This window comes from Podarcis vaucheri (genome assembly GCF_965113315.1).
Source record: "Podarcis vaucheri genome assembly, chromosome: 9".
NCBI lineage: Eukaryota > Metazoa > Chordata > Lepidosauria > Squamata > Lacertidae > Podarcis > Podarcis vaucheri.
Genome location: NC_138767.1, coordinates 2,780,008 through 2,801,928, shown reverse-complemented (window position 1 = coordinate 2,801,928; position 21,921 = coordinate 2,780,008). Strand labels below are relative to the sequence as shown.

Here is a 21,921-nt window from a genome sequence, read left to right as displayed (position 1 = left end):
TCTGGCTTTTTTTATATATAAAATATTTATTGAGTTTTCACAAATTATATAAACATACACAACACAGACAAACACACACAAAAACAAACAAATATAATTTCAAATCCTTATTTTCTTAAAACTTACTTCCCCGACCTCCCCGTACCTCCCCTTTCTGCATTCCAATTTCAAATATTTAGTTCAGCAAATCCTCACCCTTAATTTTATCTAATTGTATTCTTTTCTTTTCTTTTAGCTTGATCTTTACAGCTGTAATCCACTTACTTTCTATAATCACAACATTTTAACACTCATTAAGCCACTTTCTGGCTCTTTCCCCCCAGTTGCCTCTTAGCTGGCCAGCTCCCATCCCGTTGCTAGGCGCCTGCTAAGATGCTCCGGTTGCCTAGCAACCTTGCTGTTGCGGTTGCGGTTGCTGGGCATCGGAAGAACTACCGCTCCCAGGGTGCTCTGGGGCCTGCCACACCTGAGATGGGGGGGTGCTGATGTTGCCATGGTCACGAAGGCAAACAATATGGCTGCGCCCAGCCTTGCAGGGCAGAAGGGAGCTGGTGGAGAAGCTCTGAGCCCGGTCCAGGGGGGCACCTAGAGGCTGCCAAGGATACAGGGGAGACGGGCATCAGCATGGCCAACGGGGAGCTGGACGAGGAGAGCCTGAACGACCTGTACAGTTGGGTCGATGCCATCCCTCTTTCGCGACCCAAGAGGAACATCGCCCGCGACTTCAGCGATGGAGGTTTGGGGCGGCCAATTTTGTGTGTGTCCTGGCACTTGTATATGTGTGTTTCACAGTGGATTATAGAATCATAGCATCCGGGGCCTTGGGCTTGGGCCGATGCCAGCTGCTGCAAATGTCATGCAGACTCTCTAATAAGTAATAATAATAATAATAATAATTTATTCCTATCCTGTCCATTGGGCCAATGCCAGCAGCAGCTGCAAAAGTCATGCAGACTAATAATAATAATAATAATAATAATAATAATAATAATAATACTTTATTCCTATCCTGTCCATTGGGCCGATGCCAGCAGCTGCTGCAAAAGTCATGCAGACTCTCTAATAGTAATAGTAATAATAATAATAATAATAATTTATTCCTATCCTGTCCATTGGGCCAATGCCAGCAGTTGCTGCAAAAGTCATGCAGACTCTCTAATAGTAGTAGTAGTAGTAGTAATAATAATAATAATAATAATAATAATAATAATAATAATAATTTCTACCCCGCCCATCTGGTTAGGTTTCCCCAGCCACTCTGGGCAGCTTTCAACAGAGCATTAAAAACAGGATAAAACTTCAAACATTCAAAACTTCCCTAAACAGGCCTGCTGCCTTTGGATGTCTTCTAAAAGAGTCCCTATTTTCCAGGGACAGTCCCGGATTTACAGAAGCCGTAATGCCAGTTTCCGATTTGATCCCGGAATGTCCCGCTTCTCCTTAGGACGTCCCTATTTTCACTGCAGAAATGTTGGAGGGTATCTTAGGACATCTCTGTTTTCATCAGGAAAACGTTGGAGGGTTTGGGGTTATGTGACCCTTGAGACATAGTTGAGTAACTATACAACCTTTAGAAGGCAGCCCTGCCTACGGAAGATTTTTTTAATGTGCAATGTTTTATTATGTTTTTATATACATTGGAAGCTGCCCTGAGTGACTGGGGCAACCCAGTCAGATGGGCGGGACATAAATAATAAAATTATTATTATTATTATTATTATTATTATTATTATTATTATTATTATTGAATAGGATGGCCCTATTTTTGTTGGAGAAATGTTGGAAGGTATGAGTCATAATAATAATAATAATAATAAATTATTTATTCCCCACCCCTCTGGCTGGCTTTCCCCACCCACTCTGGACAGCTCCCAACATAATATTAAAACACGATAAAAATCGAACATAAGGAGAGGCTGCTGAGATGTGGGGCTCTTAAAGTCACCTCAACCCTGAGTTATGCACGCACTGTACTGAGGCAGACTAAGAGACTGCAATTAATCCAGAATGCGGCAGCTAAACTGGTGACTGGGAGTGGCCGCCGAGACCACATAACATCAGTCTTGAAAGACCTACATTGGCTCCCAGTATGTTTCCGAGCACAATTCAAAGTGTTGGTGCTGACCTTTAAAGCCCTAAATGGCCTTGGTCCAGTATACCTGATAGAGCATCTCCATCCCCATTGTTCTGCCTGGACACTGAGGTCCAGCTCCAAGGGCCTTCTGGCGGTTCCCTCACTGCGAGAAGCCAAGTTACAGGGAACCAGGCAGAGGGCCTTCTTGGTAGTGGCACCCGCCCTGTGGAAAGCACTCCCAACAGATGTCAAAGAGAACAACTACCAGACTTTTAGAAGACATCTGAAGGCAGCCCTGTTTAGGGAAGCTTTTAATGTTTGATGCATTACTGTATTTTAATATTTTGTTGGAAGCCGCCCAGAGTGGCTTGGGAAGCCCAGCCAGATGGGCGGGCTACAAATAATAAATTATTATTATTATTTAGGTTTCATTTGGTAGGTTCTGTTCTGGTTAGAGACATGTCGGGTCACCATAGATGAAGTTTGTAGGAAAAGCCAGGGATGGGGTGGGCTTTGGGAGGGTGGGGGTCATCAGCTGATTCTGCTCCTACTTCTCCCTTTGTGTTCCCATGCAGTTTTGGTGGCTGAAGTGGTGAAGTTTTACTTCCCAAAAATAGTGGAAATGCACAACTACGCTCCGGCTAATTCTACGCAGCAGAAGCTCTCCAACTGGGGGCACCTGAACAGGTAAGTGACATCCCTGACCTATGTCCTGAATTTAAAACCCACTGCTGCCGGCTGAGATAGGGGACATGTCAAATGGGAATGCTGAATGTCAAACACTGCTCGTTTTGCTTGGTGATGTCCTCGTCTTCTTTGCGGATTTCGCTGCATTTCGCTGCAAAACGGAGCATAGCTGGCCGCTGAACTTTGAAACACCTTTGGAAATCCATCACAGCCTTTCAAAGTTGCCCATGTACTCCCAGGAGCCAAAAATCTGCGTGCCTTAAGCCCTTCCCAACCCCATCCTGATGTGTCCAAGGCATCGCACCCTGTGTTCCAGTGGGGACTTTGGATACGCTAACTTGATTTCATTGCAGCTAATCCAGAATGCGGCAGCTAGACTGGTGACTGGGGGCGGCCGCCGAGATCATATAACACCGGTCCTGAAAGACCTACACTGGCTCCCAGTACGTTTCCGAGCACAATTCAAAGTTTTGGTGCTGACCTTGAAAGCCCTAAACAGCCTCGGTCCAGTATACCTGAAGGAGCGTCTCCATCCCCATCGTTCCGCCCAGACACTGAGGTCCAGTGCCGAGGGCCTTCTGGCGGTTCCCTCGCTACGAGAAGCCAAGTTACAGGGAACCAGGCAGAGGGCCTTCCCGGTGGTGGCACCCGCCCTGTGGAACGCCTTCCCACCAGATGTCAAAAAGAAAAATAACTAACAAACTTTTAGAAGATATCTTAAAGGTAAAGGTAAAGGTACCCCTGCCCGAACGGGCCAGTCTTGACAGACTGTGGGGTTTGTGCGCCCATCTCACATTTATTGGCCGGGGGCCAGCGCTGTCCGGGGACACTTCCGGGTCACGTGGCCAGCGTGACATCGCTGCTCTGGCGAGCCAGAGCCGCACACGGAACGCCGTTTACCTTCCCGCTGGTAAGCGGTACCTATTTATCTACTTGCACCCGGGGGTGCTTTCGAACTGCTAGGTGGGCAGGCGCTGGGACCGAACAGCGGGAGCGCACCCCGCCGCGGGGATTCGAACCGCCGACCTTTCGATCGGCAAGCCCTAGGCGTTGAGGCTTTAGCCCACAGCGCCACCCGCGTCCCCTAGAAGATATCTTAAGGTAGCCCTATTTAGGGAAGCTTTTAATGTTTAATAGATTATTGTAGTGTTCTGTTGGAGGCCGCCCAGAGTGGCTGGGGAGGCCCAGCCGGATGGGCGGGGTGTAAATAATCAATTATTATAATATTATTATTGCCTTTCTTCTTCTGCAGGAAAGTGCTGAGCAAGCTTAACTTCTCCATCCCAGAAGACATGGTCCGGAAGATTGCCCAGTGCACCCCTGGGATGGTAGAGCTGGTGTTGATTCCCCTGCGGCAGAAAATCGAGGAAAAACAGAAACAGGCCAAGATGTCTAGCTCCTATCAGGTTAGCAGAGCCCGGAAGGAAGGAGGGATGGAAGGCAGTAAGCCCTGGCCTGTTGCATCTTGCACTGTGACAGCATTTCCGTTCACCTGCAACCTTGCAAGCAGTCCATGCAACAGGAAACTACTGCGCCCATTTTACAGATTACAGAACTGAGGCTGAGAGACAGCAGTTTGCCCCAGAGCGCCAACAACTCCTTGCTAATGGCCCAGCCAAGTCCAAACCACTGCCTCCCAGATCCACGTGGAGCCATCAAGCCTGAGGGCTGCAAATGTGGCTTCTTGTTGCGCCATAATCACCACTGCTCATGCTCTGTGCTCTTGCGTAGAGCTCATTCATTTCAATGGAACTTCCACAGGAGAACTTCCCAGTGGATCACGCCCAGCATTTGCGCAGTGAAAATACTAAGCCACCTTAAATGTGTCAGTTTTTTGCATGCAACCGTCCCTTGTCTGTTGGCATTTTTTGCTCATTGCACCACAGTTTGCACCACATTGGAGCCAGTGTGGTGTAGTGGTTAAGAGTGGTAGACTCGTAATCTGGTGAACCGGGTTCGCTTCCCCGCTCCTCCACATGCAACTGCTGGGTGACCTTGGGCCAGTCACACTTCTCTGAAGTCTCTCAGCCCCACTCACCTCACAGAGGGTTTGTTGTGGGGGAGGAAGGGAAAGGAGAATGTTAGCCGCTTTGAGACTCCTGAAGGGGAGTGAAAGGCAGGATATCAAGTGCAAACTCTTCTTCTTCTTCTTCTGCAGTTTATTTTGCATGTGGGGACAAAGCCATCAGGTTTATGCCACAGAGTATAAATAAAGTGGGACAGCCCCTATCAGCAAAGCAAGAAATGGGCCAGTCCGCTTGCTATTTTTTTGGAGAGCAGCAGAGGGTGCTCTCCCCCAGCTCAGCAAACTGCTTGTTTCAGGCACTGGGAAGACGGTGTCAAGATAAAGGCTGCAACTAACCGCATGCATTGTTTCTGAAAGACGTTTTCTTAGCATGTTCTTCTGAAATGTTTCTTGCTGTGCTGCAATGCCCAGATCTCTGGAAAGTGAGATAAATCAATGGGGGTGAAGTTAGATCTGGCCAAAGCAGCAGCTGGCTGCACTTTGGTTTACTGCTGAATCAGAAAAAAATGGATTGGAGTTTGTTCTGATTCAGCAATAAGCAGAGGGTTTTTTCCCCCTGGGAAATCAGCGGGGCAAACGGAAAACCTCTTGGAGGTGTGTTTCCTAGGCAAGCCCCTTTTCACGCCTTCCTCCTTTCTGCTTCCTTCCAGGGCCATCCTCCAACCGCTGTGGGCTCCTGCAGTCTTTGCTCCTTTCCGTCTCCATTGCCCCAGGTCTCAGCCTTTTTCCTCTTCAGCCCAGCCCCTCCTCGAAGGTCCCCTCTCTCGCTCGCCCTCTTTCCCCCTCTGCTTATCTGATTCACAGGCTCCAGGCTGGGGGGCGCTTGGGATTGCCAGTTGAGTTGCCCTTTGCTTGAAGGCTTGTCCCTCCTCCAGCAAAAGGGTTGCCCGCTATTGCAAAATGCCACATCCTTAAGGTAAAGGGACCCCTGGCCGTTAGGTCCAGTCGTGGCCGACTCTGGGGTTGCGGCGCTCATCTTGCTTTATTGGCCGAGGGAGCTGGCGTACAGCTTCCGGGTCATGTGGGCAGCAGGACTAAACCGCTTCTGGCGAACCAGAGCAGCACACGGAAACACCATTTAACTTCCCGCTGGAGCGATGCCTATTTATCTACTTGCACTTTGACGTGCTTTCGAACTGCTAGGTTGGCAGGAGCAGGGACTGAGCAACGGGAGCTCACCCCGTCGCGGGGATTCAAATCGCCGACCTTACGATCGGCAAGCCCAAGGCTCTGTGGTTTAACCCACAGCGCCACCCGCGTCCCTGCCACACCCTTACACCGATGAAATTCATAGCATCGTAGAACTGCAGAGCTGGAAGGGACACCAGGGGTCATCTAGTCCAACCCCTTCTTGCAATGCAGGAATCTCAGCTCAAGCATCCTGGCAGATGGCCATCCAAACTTTGCTTAAAATTCTCCACGGAAGGAAAGTCCAGCACCTCCTGAGAGAGACCGTTCCACTGTCAAACGTTTCTCCAATGAAAATAGAGATGTCCTAGAATTATAGACTCATAGAATCATAGAGTTGGAAGAGACCACAATGGCCATCGAGTCCAACCCCCTGCCAAGCAGGAAACACCATCAGAGCACTCCTGACATATGGTTGTCAAGCCTCTCCTTAAAGACCTCCAAAGTAGGAGACTCCACCACACTCCTTGGCAGCAAATTCCACTGTCGAACAGCTCTTACTGTCAGGAAGTTCTTCCTAATGTTTAGGTGGAATCTTCTTTCTTGTAGTTTGGATCCATTGCTCCGTGTCCGCTTCTCTGGAGCAGCAGAAAACAACCTTTCTCCCTCCTCTCCCTCCCTCCCCTTTTATATATTTGAACATGGCTATCATATCACCCCTTAACCTCCTCTTCTCCAGGCTAAACATGCCCAGCTCCCTTAGCCGTTCCTCATAAGGCATCGTTTCCAGGCCTTTGACCATTTTGGTTGCCCTCCTCTGGACACGTTCCAGTTTGTCAGTGTCCTTCTTGAACTGTGGTGCCCAGAACTGGACACAGTACTCCTATTTAACTTGCTTAATACTAAACTATTACTATTATTACTATTACTATTACTATTACTATTATCAGAGCTAGAAGCTACAACATTTCTCCAACAAAAATGGGAACATCCTATTCTATAATAATAATAAATTTTATTTATACCCTGCCCTTCCTAGCCAGAGCCGAGCTCAGGGTGGCTGACACCAGTACAATTACAGTAAAAACATAATGGGGGGGGGCAATTTAAAATACAGGTTAAAATGCAATTTAAAAGGCAGCCTCATTTTAAAAGTAGCCCATAGATCAAAACCACAAAGGGAGGGAAACATAAGGGTCAGAGTGAGTCCGACCCAAAGGCCAGGCGGAACAGCTCTGTCTTGCAGGCCCTGCAGAAAGATGTCAAGTCCCGCAGGGCCCTGGTCTTTTGTGGCAGAGCGTCCCACCAAGTCGGAGCCAGTACTGAAAAGGCCCTGGCCCTAGTGGAGACCAATCTAACCACCTTGCGACCTGGGGCCTCCAAAGTGTTGTCATTCGTGGACCTTAAGGTCCTCCATGGGGCAGACCAGGAGAGGCGGTCCCGTAGGTCTTATTATCTTAATATCTTATTATTTATATCCCACCCATCTGACTGAGTTGCCCCAGCCACTCTGGGCGTCTTCTAAAACATTTTAAACAATAATAAAACACCAATCACTGAAAGCTTCCCTGTACAGAACTTTCTTCAGATGTCTTCGGATGCGTAGTTACTTATTTCCTTGGCTTCAAGGGGGTCGCATAACTCCGTACCCCCCAACGTTTCTCCAATGAAAATAGGGATGTCCTAAAGAAAAGCGGGACATTTCGGGATCAAATCGGAAACCGGGACGGCTTCTGTAAATCTGGGACTGTCCCTGGAAAATAGGGAGATTTGGAGGGTCTGAGGCGTCACAGAACTTGCTGGAAATGTAAAGGATTCTGGCAAGAATAAGAAGAGACTGTACCGTAACTCTCCTTCTCACCTGCGGTGAATATGCAAAAAAAGCAGATCTGCGTTGAGAGGCCAGTGCACTTATTCTTCCATGGCGTGAGCTGGGCTGCAAAATCTCTTTTCTTGGATAGATTCCAGGAAGGGAGCCAGGTCAGGGCTCTTTCATGCCAGCCTGACGCATCCAGGACTGTCGCAGAGAATATGAATGGCCGCTGTCCGAAAGCTCGAGCTGTTTGATCTGCCAAATGACAGCCGGCGTTTGTGGAGTAATGGGTGGGCCGTGCGCACCAAAACACTGCACTTGCGCTCTGTACAGCACGTGCGGCTGTCAGACGAGAGAAGGAGCCAGCAATCCTACGTGCAGCCCGTTTGTGGGACTCAACGGAACAGGCACAGGCCAGCGCTGCAACTTGTTTAATGCAGCGCAGGCGGCCTGGCTTGACCCTCCCTGTCCAGCTTCTAGAAAGAAGCCAGGGAATTTCCACCCAGGGCGGGGGCAGGGACAGCATCCAGGAAACCCCCTTGCAGGGCAGGATTGCACTATCCCTTCCCCACTGCCTGCTCTCCCTCCCTGCCCCACAACTGGTATTCAGTGGTAACTGCCTCTGAACCTGGAGGTTCTATGTAGCAGTCATGGACAATAGTCATTTATCTGCCTGTCCTCAGTGCATCTGTCTCTAGTCCTCCATGGCTGCCCTTTCTTTCTTTGCTTCAAGCAGAGTTAGGGTTGCCATATTTTGAAGAGCACAAAAGGGTACGCTATGATGACTCGTTTTAAATACCCCTACTATATGTAGGCTACAGAAGCTGTGATAGATTGCTGGGGGGGGGGGGTCAGGAGAAGAGAAGAGGAAAGCAAGTCTTCAACCACCAGTTATGTCTAGGTCTCATCCAGAAAGTATAACTCTATAAGACGTACAGACATTTCTCCTTACTTTTTAGGAAGAAAAAAGGGCATCTTATGGAGCAAAAAATACGGTAATCTCAAAAGCCCGGGAAGCCACCAGCTCACCTCCCCTTTTTCTGACAGCTTCTCACGAGCCCAAGAAATGATTTGGGTGGCTGTTCCTCAACTTTCTCTGCTGCTGTGGGATTAATCCTGCCCTGCTCAGAGGCTGCTGTGACTCCCATGCTCCTTTGCAAGCTCACACCTGCATGTTACAACTCAAATCAGCATCAGACCAGAAGGTGGGGAGGGGGGGGGCAATTTAACTGAATAGCGTTGATGTGGCCAGGAGGACTTTTCACGGAGGAAGGGAGGAGCGGGACCCTGAGCGCTTGAAGAGTCAACTTGCTTTTCTTCTCTGGCTCTCTCAACACAGGAGCTCGGAATGCGCTCAACCCTGGAGGAGAACAACTACCTGGATACAGGTAAGATCAGTGTTTTAACTATACGGACCTTTGTTGGCAAGGTGATGTCTCTGCTTTTTAAGACACTGTCTAGGTTTGTCATTGCTTTTCTCCTGAGAAGCAGGCGTCTTTTAATTCCATTACTGCTGCCACCAACTGCAGTGAGCCCCCAAAAATGAAATCTCTCACTGCCTCCATTTCTCCCCCTTCTATTTGCCAGGAGGTGATGGGACCAGTGGCCATGATCTTAGTGGTTTTTTTTTTGATGTTGAGCTTCATAAATGACTAAACAACAAAGGATCAATGTTGGATCAGGCCAGAACGGCAGAACATCAGAAGAACTGGCTGCTGGATCAGACCAATGAGTAATCTGGTCCAGCATCCTGTTCTCACAGGGGCCAACCGGATGCTTGTGGGAAACCAGCAAGCAGGATTCGAACACAAGACCACCTCTCCCCTCCTGTGGTTTCCAGCAATTGGTATTCAGAAGCATTGCTCCTCTAGCTATGGAGGCAGCAATGGCTGGTAGTGATCGACAGCCCTCCTCCTTCATGAATTTGTCTAACTTTTGAAAGCCATCCAAATTGGTGGCCATTATTGCCTCCTGTGGCAGAGAGTTCCATAGATTAACTCTGCACTGCATGAAGAAGGACTTCGTTTTTGCCTGAACCTTCCGACACCCAGCTTTTAAATGTGTCTGTGGGTTATTGATTTGTTTCTGTCTTATTATGCATTTTGGGTTCTCATTTTGTATTTTTCTGCCATGAACCGCCCAGTGATCTTGGGATGAAGGGCAGTATACACATTTTAACAACAACAACAACAACAACAACTAGAGTGGGAAGGGACCATGAGGTTCATCCAGTCCAATGCAGGAATCCTTTGCCCAACGTGGGGCTCGAACCCACAACCCTGCGGTTAAGAGTCTCCAGCTCCACCAAGTGAGGTACCCCATTCCTAAGCCCTGGAGACTTGCTGCCAGTCAGTGTAAGCCAGGGGTTGGCAAGGTTTTCCGGCCATGGGCTGGATCACTCCCACGGAGATAGTCCATGGGCCGGACTGGCGCAGCGCGATGTTGGAAATTGCATCTGTGCATGTCTGTGGCACCAAAAAATGCTTCTGCGCATGCCCAGATGCCAAAAATCACACCTGCATAGAAGCAATTTCTGGCGTCTGGACATGCGCAGATGCGATTTCCGGTATCTACATATGCACAGACGCCATTTTCGGCAAGGAGAAGCAAGGAGTCATGAAGCCAGGGGTCCGAGGATCAAGAAACAAGGAGTCAAACGCAGCAAGGCAGGGGACGTGTTGCTGTGGCAAAGAGCCAAAGGGAAATGCTGACCTTGTATCCCTTCCCAGCTCTTGCCACCAGGTGCTGTGAGTTACCAATTGGCCGCACCTTGCCTCTCCAGAAGAAACTTAGGAAGGCCCCAGTCCTGCAAAGTCCTATTGGTCACAGGGCCTGGCTCCTGCACACACTCCTGACAAAGGTCAAGGAGATTAGATAAGGTGGCTGCACAGAAGGCACGGTGGATGCAAGATCAGGTTGCAAGACGAGGAAGTGACTCGGGGGGGAAGTGGGTGTAAACCTTAACTGGGAGCACCTTTACTCCGAGAACGGACTCTTTCCTCTTTCGCTGTGATCATTAGAATCTCTTTAAATGGCAAGAGACTATTTTTGCTTTGTTCTGCTTATCCACAGCCAAAGGCAGGGATGAAGCCACTTCCCCGAACCCTGACACCATCCATCACAGTATTGTCTACACTGACTGGCAGCAGATGTCCAGGATTTCGGGCAGGAGTCTCTCTCAGCCCTGCCCGGAGATGCCATCAGGGACTGAACCCGGGACATTCTGCATGCACAGCAGATGTTCCGTCACTGAGCTGTGGACCTTCCCTAATAAGAGAGATCAATAAAAAATAAATTCTCATGGGATTTTTTAAAAATAAAAATGTCATATAAAGGTATAGATAGCTATAAATACGGTCTCCGTTGAATTTTGGTTTCATTGTGGGGTGGGGATTTTGGAGGTCCTACACGCCTCTCATTACAGTCTCTGTTTTCAATTTTACAGGCTTCACTTCAAAGCCCAAACCCAACAGCACCCAGGACTCTCCTGGGTTGGAAAGGTAATTTAAAGAAGAAAAGAATTACTGGCAGTTAGGGAAAACCTGTCTTGTCAGGGCTGGCAGTACAGCTGCAAGCAATTATTATTAATTATTATTATTATTATTATTATTATTATTATTATTATTATTATTATTGTTGTTGTATTATTATTACTATCATCCTGCCATCACTGCCTCTTGTGGCAGGGAGTTCCATAGCTTAAGGAGCAGGTCCACCAGGTTGGGCAGCCCGGTGGAAATCCTCTTGGTTCTTTCTCTCTGTGGCAGCCTCAGTGCCGCCCTGTCTGTGTCCTTTGCCCGGCTTCCCCAGCATAGCGCCCCCCCAGGCATATTTGACCACTGCTCAACTCCCACCGCTCCCTCCCCATCTTATCCCCACAAACAGCCCTGTGAGTAGGCTGAGAGGTGGCGAACGGCCACAGCGAGCGGAGCAGGGATTTGAACCCCGGCCTCCCACGTCCCCAAAGCCAGGCACTCTAACCACTAGACCACACTGATATTGCCGGACTCGCAGCACTCATCAGCGCCGGCAGCCAGCCAGCCAGGGAGGAGGAGTGGGGAGGTTGTAGTTCACCCACATCTGGGGGCGCCACATTGGCGAGCTCTGCTGCAAACTGGGATAGCTAAATGGAGCCTCCAGGATTAGTGGCAGTCTAGCTGAAGACCTGCACCAAATCTGGGCTTTTGCTTTGACCTGGTAAAGTACCTGGCTGCTCTTAAGGTCAAGTGTGTGTGTGCGTTCGCGTTTTGGGTAGGAACCCCAGGTTTATGCACCACTGTGATCTCCGGAACTTTTCCTTGTCTCCAGGGGGCCCAAAGGACATCAGAGCTACACGGTGCCTCTGCAAACGGACGCCAACCTCCGACTCCACTTAGCAGAGAGGGAACAAGCCCTTCTGGCCTCGCAGGAGATGGTGCAGGTGAGAGAGGCGATGAGGGGAAGTTCATCTCCCCCACCTGAACTTTAGCCCTGCCCTGCCCTTCCTCAGCCTCACAGAGCCACGCAGTTGGAAGGGACCTGAAGTGTCAGGTGCCAACAGACTTAAAGATCCTAGTTCCTATTGCAGCAGAATGGGCATTATGTGGCACTTGCAACAGCGCCCCTTCTGCCTGTTTCTACAGGTGGGCAGGGTTAGTCTGGACAGACATGTCTGAGGCTGTTAGCCACATGCACCACCCGAGGCACTCCCTGCCACAGGATGCTGGTTGTGGCTGCCTCAGGGCCCTGGGTCTCTTTCCTCTCCACCAGGAGCTGCTGGGGCTACCCTTCGAAATCTACCTCTCTCTGTCTCTTCCCTGGTCCAGATCCTTCAGATGAAGGTCCGCCGCTTGGAGCATCTCTTGCACCTGAAGAACGTCCGAATCGATGACTTAACCCGCCGCCTGCAGCAGGCGGAGCAGAGGCGGAAGTGAAGGCGCTGTCTCGGGTTCCCCTCTCTGGTGCCCATCAGATGATTTTTTCAGATGGCCAGGCCTTCTCTCTCTCTCTCTCTCTCTCTCTCTCTCTCTCTCTCTCTCTCTCTCTTCTGCCACCTCTTCCTTTGCGAACAGCTGTTTTCAGGCTCCAGGCAGACTGAGACGTCAGAGCAACAAAGGCTGGCAGAGGTCCCAAGTCTGGCTGGCGCGGGCAGATGGCCTCCCCGATGCCCAAAGGATGGGGTGGAAAAAAAGGAGTCAGCCCAGAGGTGCCAGGCCAGGAGGACGTGCCCTCAATTCTCCCCAACCCTCTTGCTGGTCCACATCCAAGGGATAGACTGCCCTGGTACAGGGGGCTCTGCTGATCAGGGATGAGAGCTCCCACTTGGGCTCTCCAAAACCAGCCCTCGCTTGAGAGTTCCCCACTCAGCAACAGTCTAGGAAATGGGCTTTTGGCTTCTCTGTTGCCTTGGACGCCCTGCTTGCCGCCTCCTCACCTGGTGACTAGGTCCAGGCATGCCTCTGTGCCTTGCCCACTCTCTCCCAAGTCCTTGCGCTTGCAGGTGGCACTGGAACGTCTCAAAGGCTCTGAGGGCTGTGGATGGAGCAACAGGGCGTTCCGCCAGGAGCCTTGAGCTCTGTGACTTTCTGTTGAGGAGAAACTGTAGTTTCAGGGGGCACATAACATCCCTCAGGGTGCTGGTGCATTCCCCCGGGAAATGTAGTTCTGAGAAGAGCCTCAGGCCTTTGTGGGTGACGCGGCAATCAGGATCCAATCTCCTTCTGTGGGCCTTCTCTCTCTCCAGCATTGTTTTCAGCTTCGTGGGGCGATAGTTTTGGCTGCTTCTTCTGTCTCTTCACCTCCCTGCTCCCAGTGCTGCAGATGGGCAGACGGAACGGTTCCCCCACAGACCCCACTTTTTCTGCAGTGAGGGGCCGGCACCCCGTGCATTAAATAGGGGGTGCGTCACCCCTTGAACCCTGTTGGTGCCCCTGAAAGCTTTTGCACAACTGCACTCTGTGCCTCTGTGGCAAAGGGCATGCAAATCCCAGCTGTGAAAGAAAACGGTCGGGGTTGCAAACCCCAGCAGGCAAATGGGGCTCTTGCACAAAAGTGGAATCTGCAGATGCAGCAACGACACGTCGTGACTTCCGCTTGATAGGTTAGTTGCAGGCCTGTGTTTTGAACATCGGTTCCCCAATTTTATTTTGTTTTTAAATCCCGTTCTCTTTTTAAGTCAACTTCCTTTTTTTTTTTTTGCCAAAATGAAAGACGGCAGCTTCTGCTGCCCAAAGCCAAGCTTTGCCAACCTGGTGCCCCCCCCAGATGTTTTGGATGACAGCTGGCGGGTCAGTCGTGGCTCAGGAAGCATAAACCGACGGCTATATTATTTGAAGATTGGTGGGCAAAGGAGACCGTCCTTGGCGATAGGAGAAAAGTCATTTGCCTTACCTCCAACCCCCCAAATCTAGACCTATCAGGTGGCAGGTTTTGTGAGAGCTCGGGAACACCACCTGTGGATGTCCTTTTACCTAGCAAGCCCTGTTTTTTCCTCTTGGGTTTTTGTGCTAAATCTTCACATATGCCAGGCCACTAAGGAAGGCTGGGCGTTTGCATCCAATGAATTTCAGTCCAAACAGAACCGAACGTTGTTGCGAGGGCTGCTTTCTTCTATTATTTGGCCCTTGATGGATGCAATTCAGTCTGATCTTGCAGACCTCCAACATTCTCTCTTATTGACCTCAGGATCTGCCCATCGTACGGGGGTGTTCAGATTTTTTTTGCAGCAAGCTTCATTTATGGCGTCAGCAGACCCTGCACACAGCCTCCAACAGACCTCCGTACATAATTCTGCGTGGGCTTCACTGCTCAATACTGTGTAAGATTCCAAGCTTGCCACGTGGACTCTTGAGTAGGCTCTCCGTGTTTAGCTCCCATGACGACCTCTCCTTCCGACACAATAGATCTCAGGAGCTGCCATGCAGATCTCAGAATCTTCTAGAGGTGCCTGCACCTGCCGCTGTTGCAACGGAGGGTTGAATTCAGGGGTTGCCAACGCGGTGCTGTTTGACCCCAGCTCCCATCACATGGACCAGTGATCAGGGATGATGGGAGCAGTAGTCCCAAACCGTTTGAAGGGGCACCACATGGTCTAAACCATGGGGCCTTCTCCTAGCGCCCCAGGAAGCTGGAGGAGATGTCCCGCTTCCTATTGTCCTCAGGCATCTAGTGAGCAATTCACATCATAGCTATTGTTTTGCTTGGTGAAAATGGCGCCTGTGGATTTTCCCCACCAGGCCTTTGTGACTGTTGCAGCCCAGAACACAGAATTTGAAGAGACAAGCCAACCTTCTTCGAAACATGCCATTCCACCGTGGCTGCTGCCCCGGGCTCTCAGAGGCGGACGCCACATTTCCTTATGCCACGCGGAAAAAGGAACGTGGCACAAGGGATGGGGGAAGGCTGGCACCATGCCACGCCCCAACTACGATGAAGGCACGCTTGAGCATTTGCTCAGGAGATGCTGTCTAGAGCAGACACAAGACGGGCACCCGTGGCCCAGCTCTGATGTGAAAATGGTGGCGTGGACAAGCAGACCCTCCCGCCGATGGAGCAGGCGTTCTGATCAGTTGCTTTTAATCAATCACTTTTCGATTATGGTGAAGCTAATGTTGCATCTGGGTAGCGTTGGGTCATCACGGGCCGGGGTTTCTGTACAATCGTGTTGTTTCTTTGCATAGGGGCTCGTCTGAAGACCTTTCAGCATTAAAACAGTTAATCCTTCTCGTTCCTCCTCTCTTTTATTTGGAGCACACTAGCAGCAGGGAGAGGGCTCCAAAGGACTTTGCAACAGCACTCCCAAGCTAGGGCTCTCTCGATGCTTTAGGCAAATGCACGGGGAGAATGCTATCAATGGATACTAGCCACAATGGGCATGTTCTCCCCCCCACTGCCAGAGGCGTCATGCCTCTGAATGCCTGTTGCTGGGAATCGTAGGCTGGCAAAGCTAAACATACCCAGCTCCTTCAACTGTTCCTCATATGGCTTGGTTACCTGACCCTTGTTTGTCTTGGTTGCCCTCCTCTGCAACACCTTCCGGCTGGCCAACATCCTCCTTAGATTGTGGTGCCCAGAACTGGACACTGGACTCTAGCTGGGGTCTGACCAAGGCCAATAGAGTGGGACTATTACTTCACTGAGCACTAAACTTCTGTTGATTTAGCCGAGAATAGCATTATAGAATAGAGGGACATGGGTGGTGCTGTGGTCTAAAGTTTACCACTGAGCCTCTTGGGCTTGCTGATCAGAAGGTCGGCGTTTCGAATCCACATGATGGGGTGAGCTCCCGTTGCTCTGTCCCAGCTCCTGCCAACCTAGCAGTTCAAAAGCATGGCAGTGCAAGTAAATAGGTACCGCTGTGGGGGGGAGGAAAATTGTGTTTCTGTGCATTCTGGCACTCATCATGGTCCTCCGTGCGCCAATAGCGGCTTAGTCCTGCTGGCCACATAACCCGGAAAACAGTCTGTGGACAAACGCTGGCTCCTTCAGTCTGAAAGCGAGATGAGCACCACAACCCCATAGTCACCTTTGACAGGACTTAACCATCCAGGGGTCCTTTACCTTTTACCTAGAATAGCATTAGCTTTTGTTTATTTTTTGCTGTTGCCACTGCTGCTGCATCATCACACTGTTGACCTATGCTAAGCTACTGGTCTACTACGACCCCTAGAACAGTTTCACATGTACTACTGGCAAACCAGGTGTCCGCCATCTTATATTTGTGCAGCTGGTTTTTCCTTCCTCAGTGTACAACTTTGCATTTGTCCCTGATGAAATTCATTTTGTTAGTTTGTTTTTTCCTCAATTTTTTTTATTGATTTTCAACGTTTTCAACATCACATAAACAGATAAAAACATAAAAACACTCAACAAAGCTAACATAGCAACAAACTAAACACATACAAAAAAGATTTGTTCTTCTAGCACCCAACTTCTTCACATTAATAGGTGACTTCCTCGAATCCCCTCTAACTCAATTTCATTATATCACTTTTATAACAGTTCTCCAAATTCATATATCTAATCATATTAACTCCTTTCATTTACTAACCTCTTCTCCTTTACTATTATTCTAATCCTTAATACTTACTAACACCTTTTCCTATTCTACCCCTAAGCCTATTTGATATATCCAAGGATTTTCTATTTATCTTATACCACAATATTTAGCTAAATATTCTTTAAATTTCATCCAGTCCTCTTGTGTCGCCTCTTCTTTCTGATCGCGGGTTCTTCCAGTCAGGTGGGCCAGCTCCAAAAGTCCATCATCTTCATCTGCCATTCCTCATTTTGTTAGTTTGGTCCCGGCTCTCCAATCTGTTACCGTCATCTTGAACCCCGATTCTGTCTTCTGAGGCATTAATAATAATATAATGCTTGAGGGCCCTGCTCTTGCCACTTACCATCTGGCTTGGGGCGGGGCCTGGGGCCTCACAAGGACTGTGTGCTGCTTGCTGCCTGCTGCCCAGGAGGACTCCCCTGAGTGAGTGCTTGAGGGCCCTGCTCTTGCCACTTACCATCTGGCTTGGGGCGGGGCCTGGGGCCTCATAAGGACTGCCTGCTGCTTGCTGCCTGCTGCCCAGGAGGACTCCCCTGAGTGAGGGCTTGAGGGCCCTGCTTTTGCCACTTACCATCTGGCTTGGGGCGGGGCCTGGGGCCTCACAAGGACTGCTTGCTGCCTGCTGCCCAGGAGGACTCCCCTGAGTGCTTGAGGGCCCTGCTTTTGCCACTTACCATCTGGCTTGGGGCGGGGCCTGGGGCCTCACAAGGACTGTGTGCTGCTTGCTGCCTGCTGCCCAGGAGGACTCCCCTGAGTGAGTGCTTGAGGGCCCTGCTTTTGCCACTTACCATCTGGCCTGGGGCGGGGCCTGGGGCCTCACAAGGACTGCCTGCTGCCTGCTGCCCAGGAGGACTCCCCTGAGTGAGTGCTTGAGGGCCCTGCTCTTGCCACTTACCATCTGGCTTGGGGCGGGGCCTGGGGCCTCACAAGGACTGCCTGCTGCTTGCTGCCTGCTGCCCAGGAGGACTCCCCTGAGTGAGTGCTTGAGGGCCCTGCTTTTGCCACTTACCATCTGGCTTGGGGCGGGGCCTGGGGCCTCACAAGGACTGTGTGCTGCTTGCTGCCTGCTGCCCAGGAGGACTCCCCTGAGTGAGTGCTTGAGGGCCCTGCTTTTGCCACTTACCATCTGGCTTGGGGCGGGGCCTGGGGCCTCACAAGGACTGTGTGCTGCTTGCTGCCTGCTGCCCAGGAGGACTCCCCTGAGTGAGTGCTTGAGGGCCCTGCTTTTGCCACTTACCATCTGGCTTGGGGCGGGGCCTGGGGCCTCATAAGGACTGTGTGCTGCTTGCTGCCTGCTGCCCAGGAGGACTCCCCTGAGTGAGTGCTTGAGGGCCCTGCTTTTGCCACTTACCATCTGGCTTGGGGCGGGGCCTGGGGCCTCATAAAGAACTGCGTGCGGCTTGCTGCCTGCTGCCCAGGAGGACTCCCCTGAGTGAGTGCTTGAGGGCCCTGCTCTTGCCACTTACCATCTGGCTTGGGGCGGGGCCTGGGGCCTCATAAAGGACTGTGTGCTGCTTGCTGCCTGCTGCCCAGGAGGACTCCCCTGAGTGAGTGCTTGAGGGCCCTGCTTTTGCCACTTACCATCTGGCTTGGGGCGGGGCCTGGGGCCTCATAAGGACTGCCTGCTGCTTGCTGCCTGCTGCCCAGGAGGACTCCCCTGAGTGAGGGCTTGAGGGCCCTGCTTTTGCCACTTACCATCTGGCCTGGGGCGGGGCCTGGGGCCTCACAAGGACTGCCTGCTGCTTGCTGCCTGCTGCCCAGGAGGACTCCCCTGAGTGAGTGCTTGAGGGCCCTGCTTTTGCCACTTACCATCTGGCTTGGGGCGGGGCCTGGGGCCTCATAAGGACTGCCTGCTGCTTGCTGCCTGCTGCCCAGGAGGACTCCCCTGAGTGAGTGCTTGAGGGCCCTGCTTTTGCCACTTACCATCTGGCTTGGGGCGGGGCCTGGGGCCTCATAAGGACTGCCTGCTGCTTGCTGCCTGCTGCCCAGGAGGACTCCCCTGAGTGAGTGCTTGAGGGCCCTGCTTTTGCCACTTACCATCTGGCTTGGGGCGGGGCCTGGGGCCTCATAAGGACTGCCTGCTGCTTGCTGCCTGCTGCCCAGGAGGACTCCCCTGAGTGAGGGCTTGAGGGCCCTGCTTTTGCCACTTACCATCTGGCTTGGGGCGGGGCCTGGGGCCTCATAAGGACTGCCTGCTGCTTGCTGCCTGCTGCCCAGGAGGACTCCCCTGAGTGAGTGCTTGAGGGCCCTGCTTTTGCCACTTACCATCTGGCTTGGGGCGGGGCCTGGGGCCTCATAAGGACTGCCTGCTGCTTGCTGCCTGCTGCCCAGGAGGACTCCCCTGAGTGAGGGCTTGAGGGCCCTGCTCTTGCCACTTACCATCTGGCTTGGGGCGGGGCCTGGGGCCTCATAAGGACTGCCTGCTGCTTGCTGCCTGCTGCCCAGGAGGACTCCCCTGAGTGAGTGCTTGAGGGCCCTGCTTTTGCCACTTACCATCTGGCTTGGGGCGGGGCCTGGGGCCTCATAAAGAACTGCCTGCTGCTTGCTGCCTGCTGCCCAGGAGGACTCCCCTGAGTGAGGGCTTGAGGGCCCTGCTCTTGCCACTTACCATCTGGCTTGGGGCGGGGCCTGGGGCCTCATAAGGACTGCCTGCTGCTTGCTGCCTGCTGCCCAGGAGGACTCCCCTGAGTGAGTGCTTGAGGGCCCTGCTCTTGCCACTTACCATCTGGCTTGGGGCGGGGCCTGGGGCCTCATAAAGAACTGCGTGCGGCTTGCTGCCTGCTGCCCAGGAGGACTCCCCTGAGTGAGTGCTTGAGGGCCCTGCTCTTGCCACTTACCATCTGGCCTGGGGCGGGGCCTGGGGCCTCATAAAGGACTGTGTGCTGCTTGCTGCCTGCTGCCCAGGAGGACTCCCCTGAGTGAGTGCTTGAGGGCCCTGCTTTTGCCACTTACCATCTGGCCTGGGGCGGGGCCTGGGGCCTCATAAAGGACTGTGTGCTGCTTGCTGCCTGCTGCCCAGGAGGACTCCCCTGAGTGAGTGCTTGAGGGCCCTGCTTTTGCCACTTACCATCTGGCTTGGGGCGGGGCCTGGGGCCTCATAAAGGACTGTGTGCTGCTTGCTGCCTGCTGCCCAGGAGGACTCCCCTGAGTGAGTGCTTGAGGGCCCTGCTTTTGCCACTTACCATCTGGCTTGGGGCGGGGCCTGGGGCCTCACAAGGACTGCCTGCTGCTTGCTGCCTGCTGCCCAGGAGGACTCCCCTGAGTGAGTGCTTGAGGGCCCTGCTTTTGCCACTTACCATCTGGCTTGGGGCGGGGCCTGGGGCCTCACAAGGACTGTGTGCTGCTTGCTGCCTGCTGCCCAGGAGGACTCCCCTGAGTGAGTGCTTGAGGGCCCTGCTCTTGCCACTTACCATCTGGCTTGGGGCGGGGCCTGGGGCCTCACAAGGACTGTGTGCTGCTTGCTGCCTGCTGCCCAGGAGGACTCCCCTGAGTGAGTGCTTGAGGGCCCTGCTTTTGCCACTTACCATCTGGCCTGGGGCGGGGCCTGAAGCCTCACAAGGACTGCGTGCTGCTTGCTGCCTGCTGCCCAGGAGGAGTCCCCTGAGTGAGTGCCTGAGGGCCCTGCTCCTCCCTGCCACTTACCACCTGGCCCAGGGCGGGGCCTGACAGGCCTCACTAGGACAGTTGTTACTGCCGGAGAGGCACAGAGTGTTTTTAAAATGTTTTTAAAAATTTTCTTTGGATTTTTTGTATGTGGGGGGTGGGGGTGGGATGGATGTTTTGTTGGGCTTGGGGAATTATTATTTTTTTTATTTTGATGTTTTTGTAATTTTTACATTTTTTTGTTTGTATTGTTTTATTGGTTTTGTTTGTTTGTTTAAGGTGTTATTTTGTTTTTAGGGGGAGGGGTCAGGGCTGCCGGGGAGTGGGTCCCAGCCCACAAAATGGCTGGGGCATGTTCCACAGGGGGGGATGCACTGGGACAACCGATCTCAGTGATCACGGGCAGGAGGAGGAGTTACGCTAAGACCAGACCATGTCATTACAGAGGAGGCAGGTTTAGTCGTTGTCTGAGGACTATCCCTGCCTCCGGATCTGGTCCTGACCGGATGGATACTAGAATCAGCAAGGGATACCCACATGACCTGAAGGTGCTGCTGTGCAATGCCAGGTCAATGATTCATAAGACCACTGCCATCCATGACTTGATCATGGATGGAGGATTTGACCTGGCATGTGTAACAGAGACTTGGTTGGATGAAGCAGATGGGCCTGTCCTTGCCGCTGCTTGTCCACCAGGTTTCTCTTACACACAGCAACCCAGGTCACGTGGGCGGGGAGGGGGGGTTGCAGTGATTTTTAGGAAGTCATTAGTTTGCACCAGGCGTCCTATTGGGAAGACCCAGTTTTCTGAGTGCATGTTCTGGAAGTTGGGCAATAGGGGCAGTACAGGATTCCTTTTGGTGTACCGACCTCCCCGCTGCGCCAAGGATTCCCTGCCCGAGCTGCTTCAGGTCGTGGCGGATGTTCTCCTGGAGACACCTAGCCTGGTCGTCCTAGGGGATTTTAACATCCATGCCGACACGACCTTACAAGGGGCCGCTCGGGACTTCGTGGAAAGCATGGCCTCCATGGGGCTGTCCCTGAATAAGTCTGGCCCAACTCATAGCCACGGACATGCCTTGGACCTGGTGTTTACCTCTATGGATGTTGGTGATCTGACACTAAGTAAAAGCGAAACGAAAGAAGTGCCATGGTCAGATCACTTCCTGGTGCAACTGGACTTCTCTGCGACCCATCCCCTCTGCAGGGAGGTGGGACCAATTCGGATGGTCCGCCCCCGCCACTTAATGGATCCAAATGGTTTCCAGAGAGTGGTAGGGGATGCTTTATCCCATGTTGATGGCCTTTCAGCTGATTCCCTGGTGGCCCGCTGGAATGTGGAGTTAACCAGGGCTATTGACTGTTTGGCTCCGAAGCGCCCTCTCCGATTGCATGGAGCCCGGACAGCCCCGTGGTTTTCCACGGATCTGAGGGCAATGAAACAATCGTTGAGACGGCTAGAGCGCCGGTGGCGGATAACTCATTCCGAATCTGACCGGACACAGGTTAGAGCTCAACGTCGAGCCTACCAAGTGGCGATAGCGACGGCGAAG

The 21,921-nt window shown here is 52.0% G+C and overlaps 2 protein-coding genes across 3 annotated transcripts in view; both read left to right on the top strand.

The window, feature by feature from the left end:
- Window positions 1–21,921, top strand: part of LOC309540087 (C-type lectin domain family 4 member F-like) — a gene marked incomplete at its 3' end in the record, with an annotated part of 160,155 nt that overhangs the window by 91,341 nt on the left and 46,893 nt on the right. The gene's annotated exons all lie outside the window — the stretch shown is intronic.
- On the top strand, window positions 404–15,432 carry SPEF1 (sperm flagellar 1). Of its 2 annotated transcripts, XM_082236761.1 has the most exons (8): window positions 404–736; window positions 2,650–2,761; window positions 4,014–4,167; window positions 5,438–5,500; window positions 9,068–9,116; window positions 11,174–11,228; window positions 12,037–12,148; window positions 12,534–15,432. In XM_082236761.1, exons 1-8 carry the CDS (start codon window positions 625–627, stop codon window positions 12,639–12,641), a joined length of 765 nt encoding a protein of 254 aa, XP_082092887.1. In that variant the 5' UTR covers window positions 404–624; the 3' UTR covers window positions 12,642–15,432. The 2 variants fall into 2 exon arrangements, with proteins under 2 accessions (XP_082092887.1, XP_082092888.1); XM_082236762.1 differs by lacking the exon at window positions 5,438–5,500 and having other exon boundaries at window positions 409–736.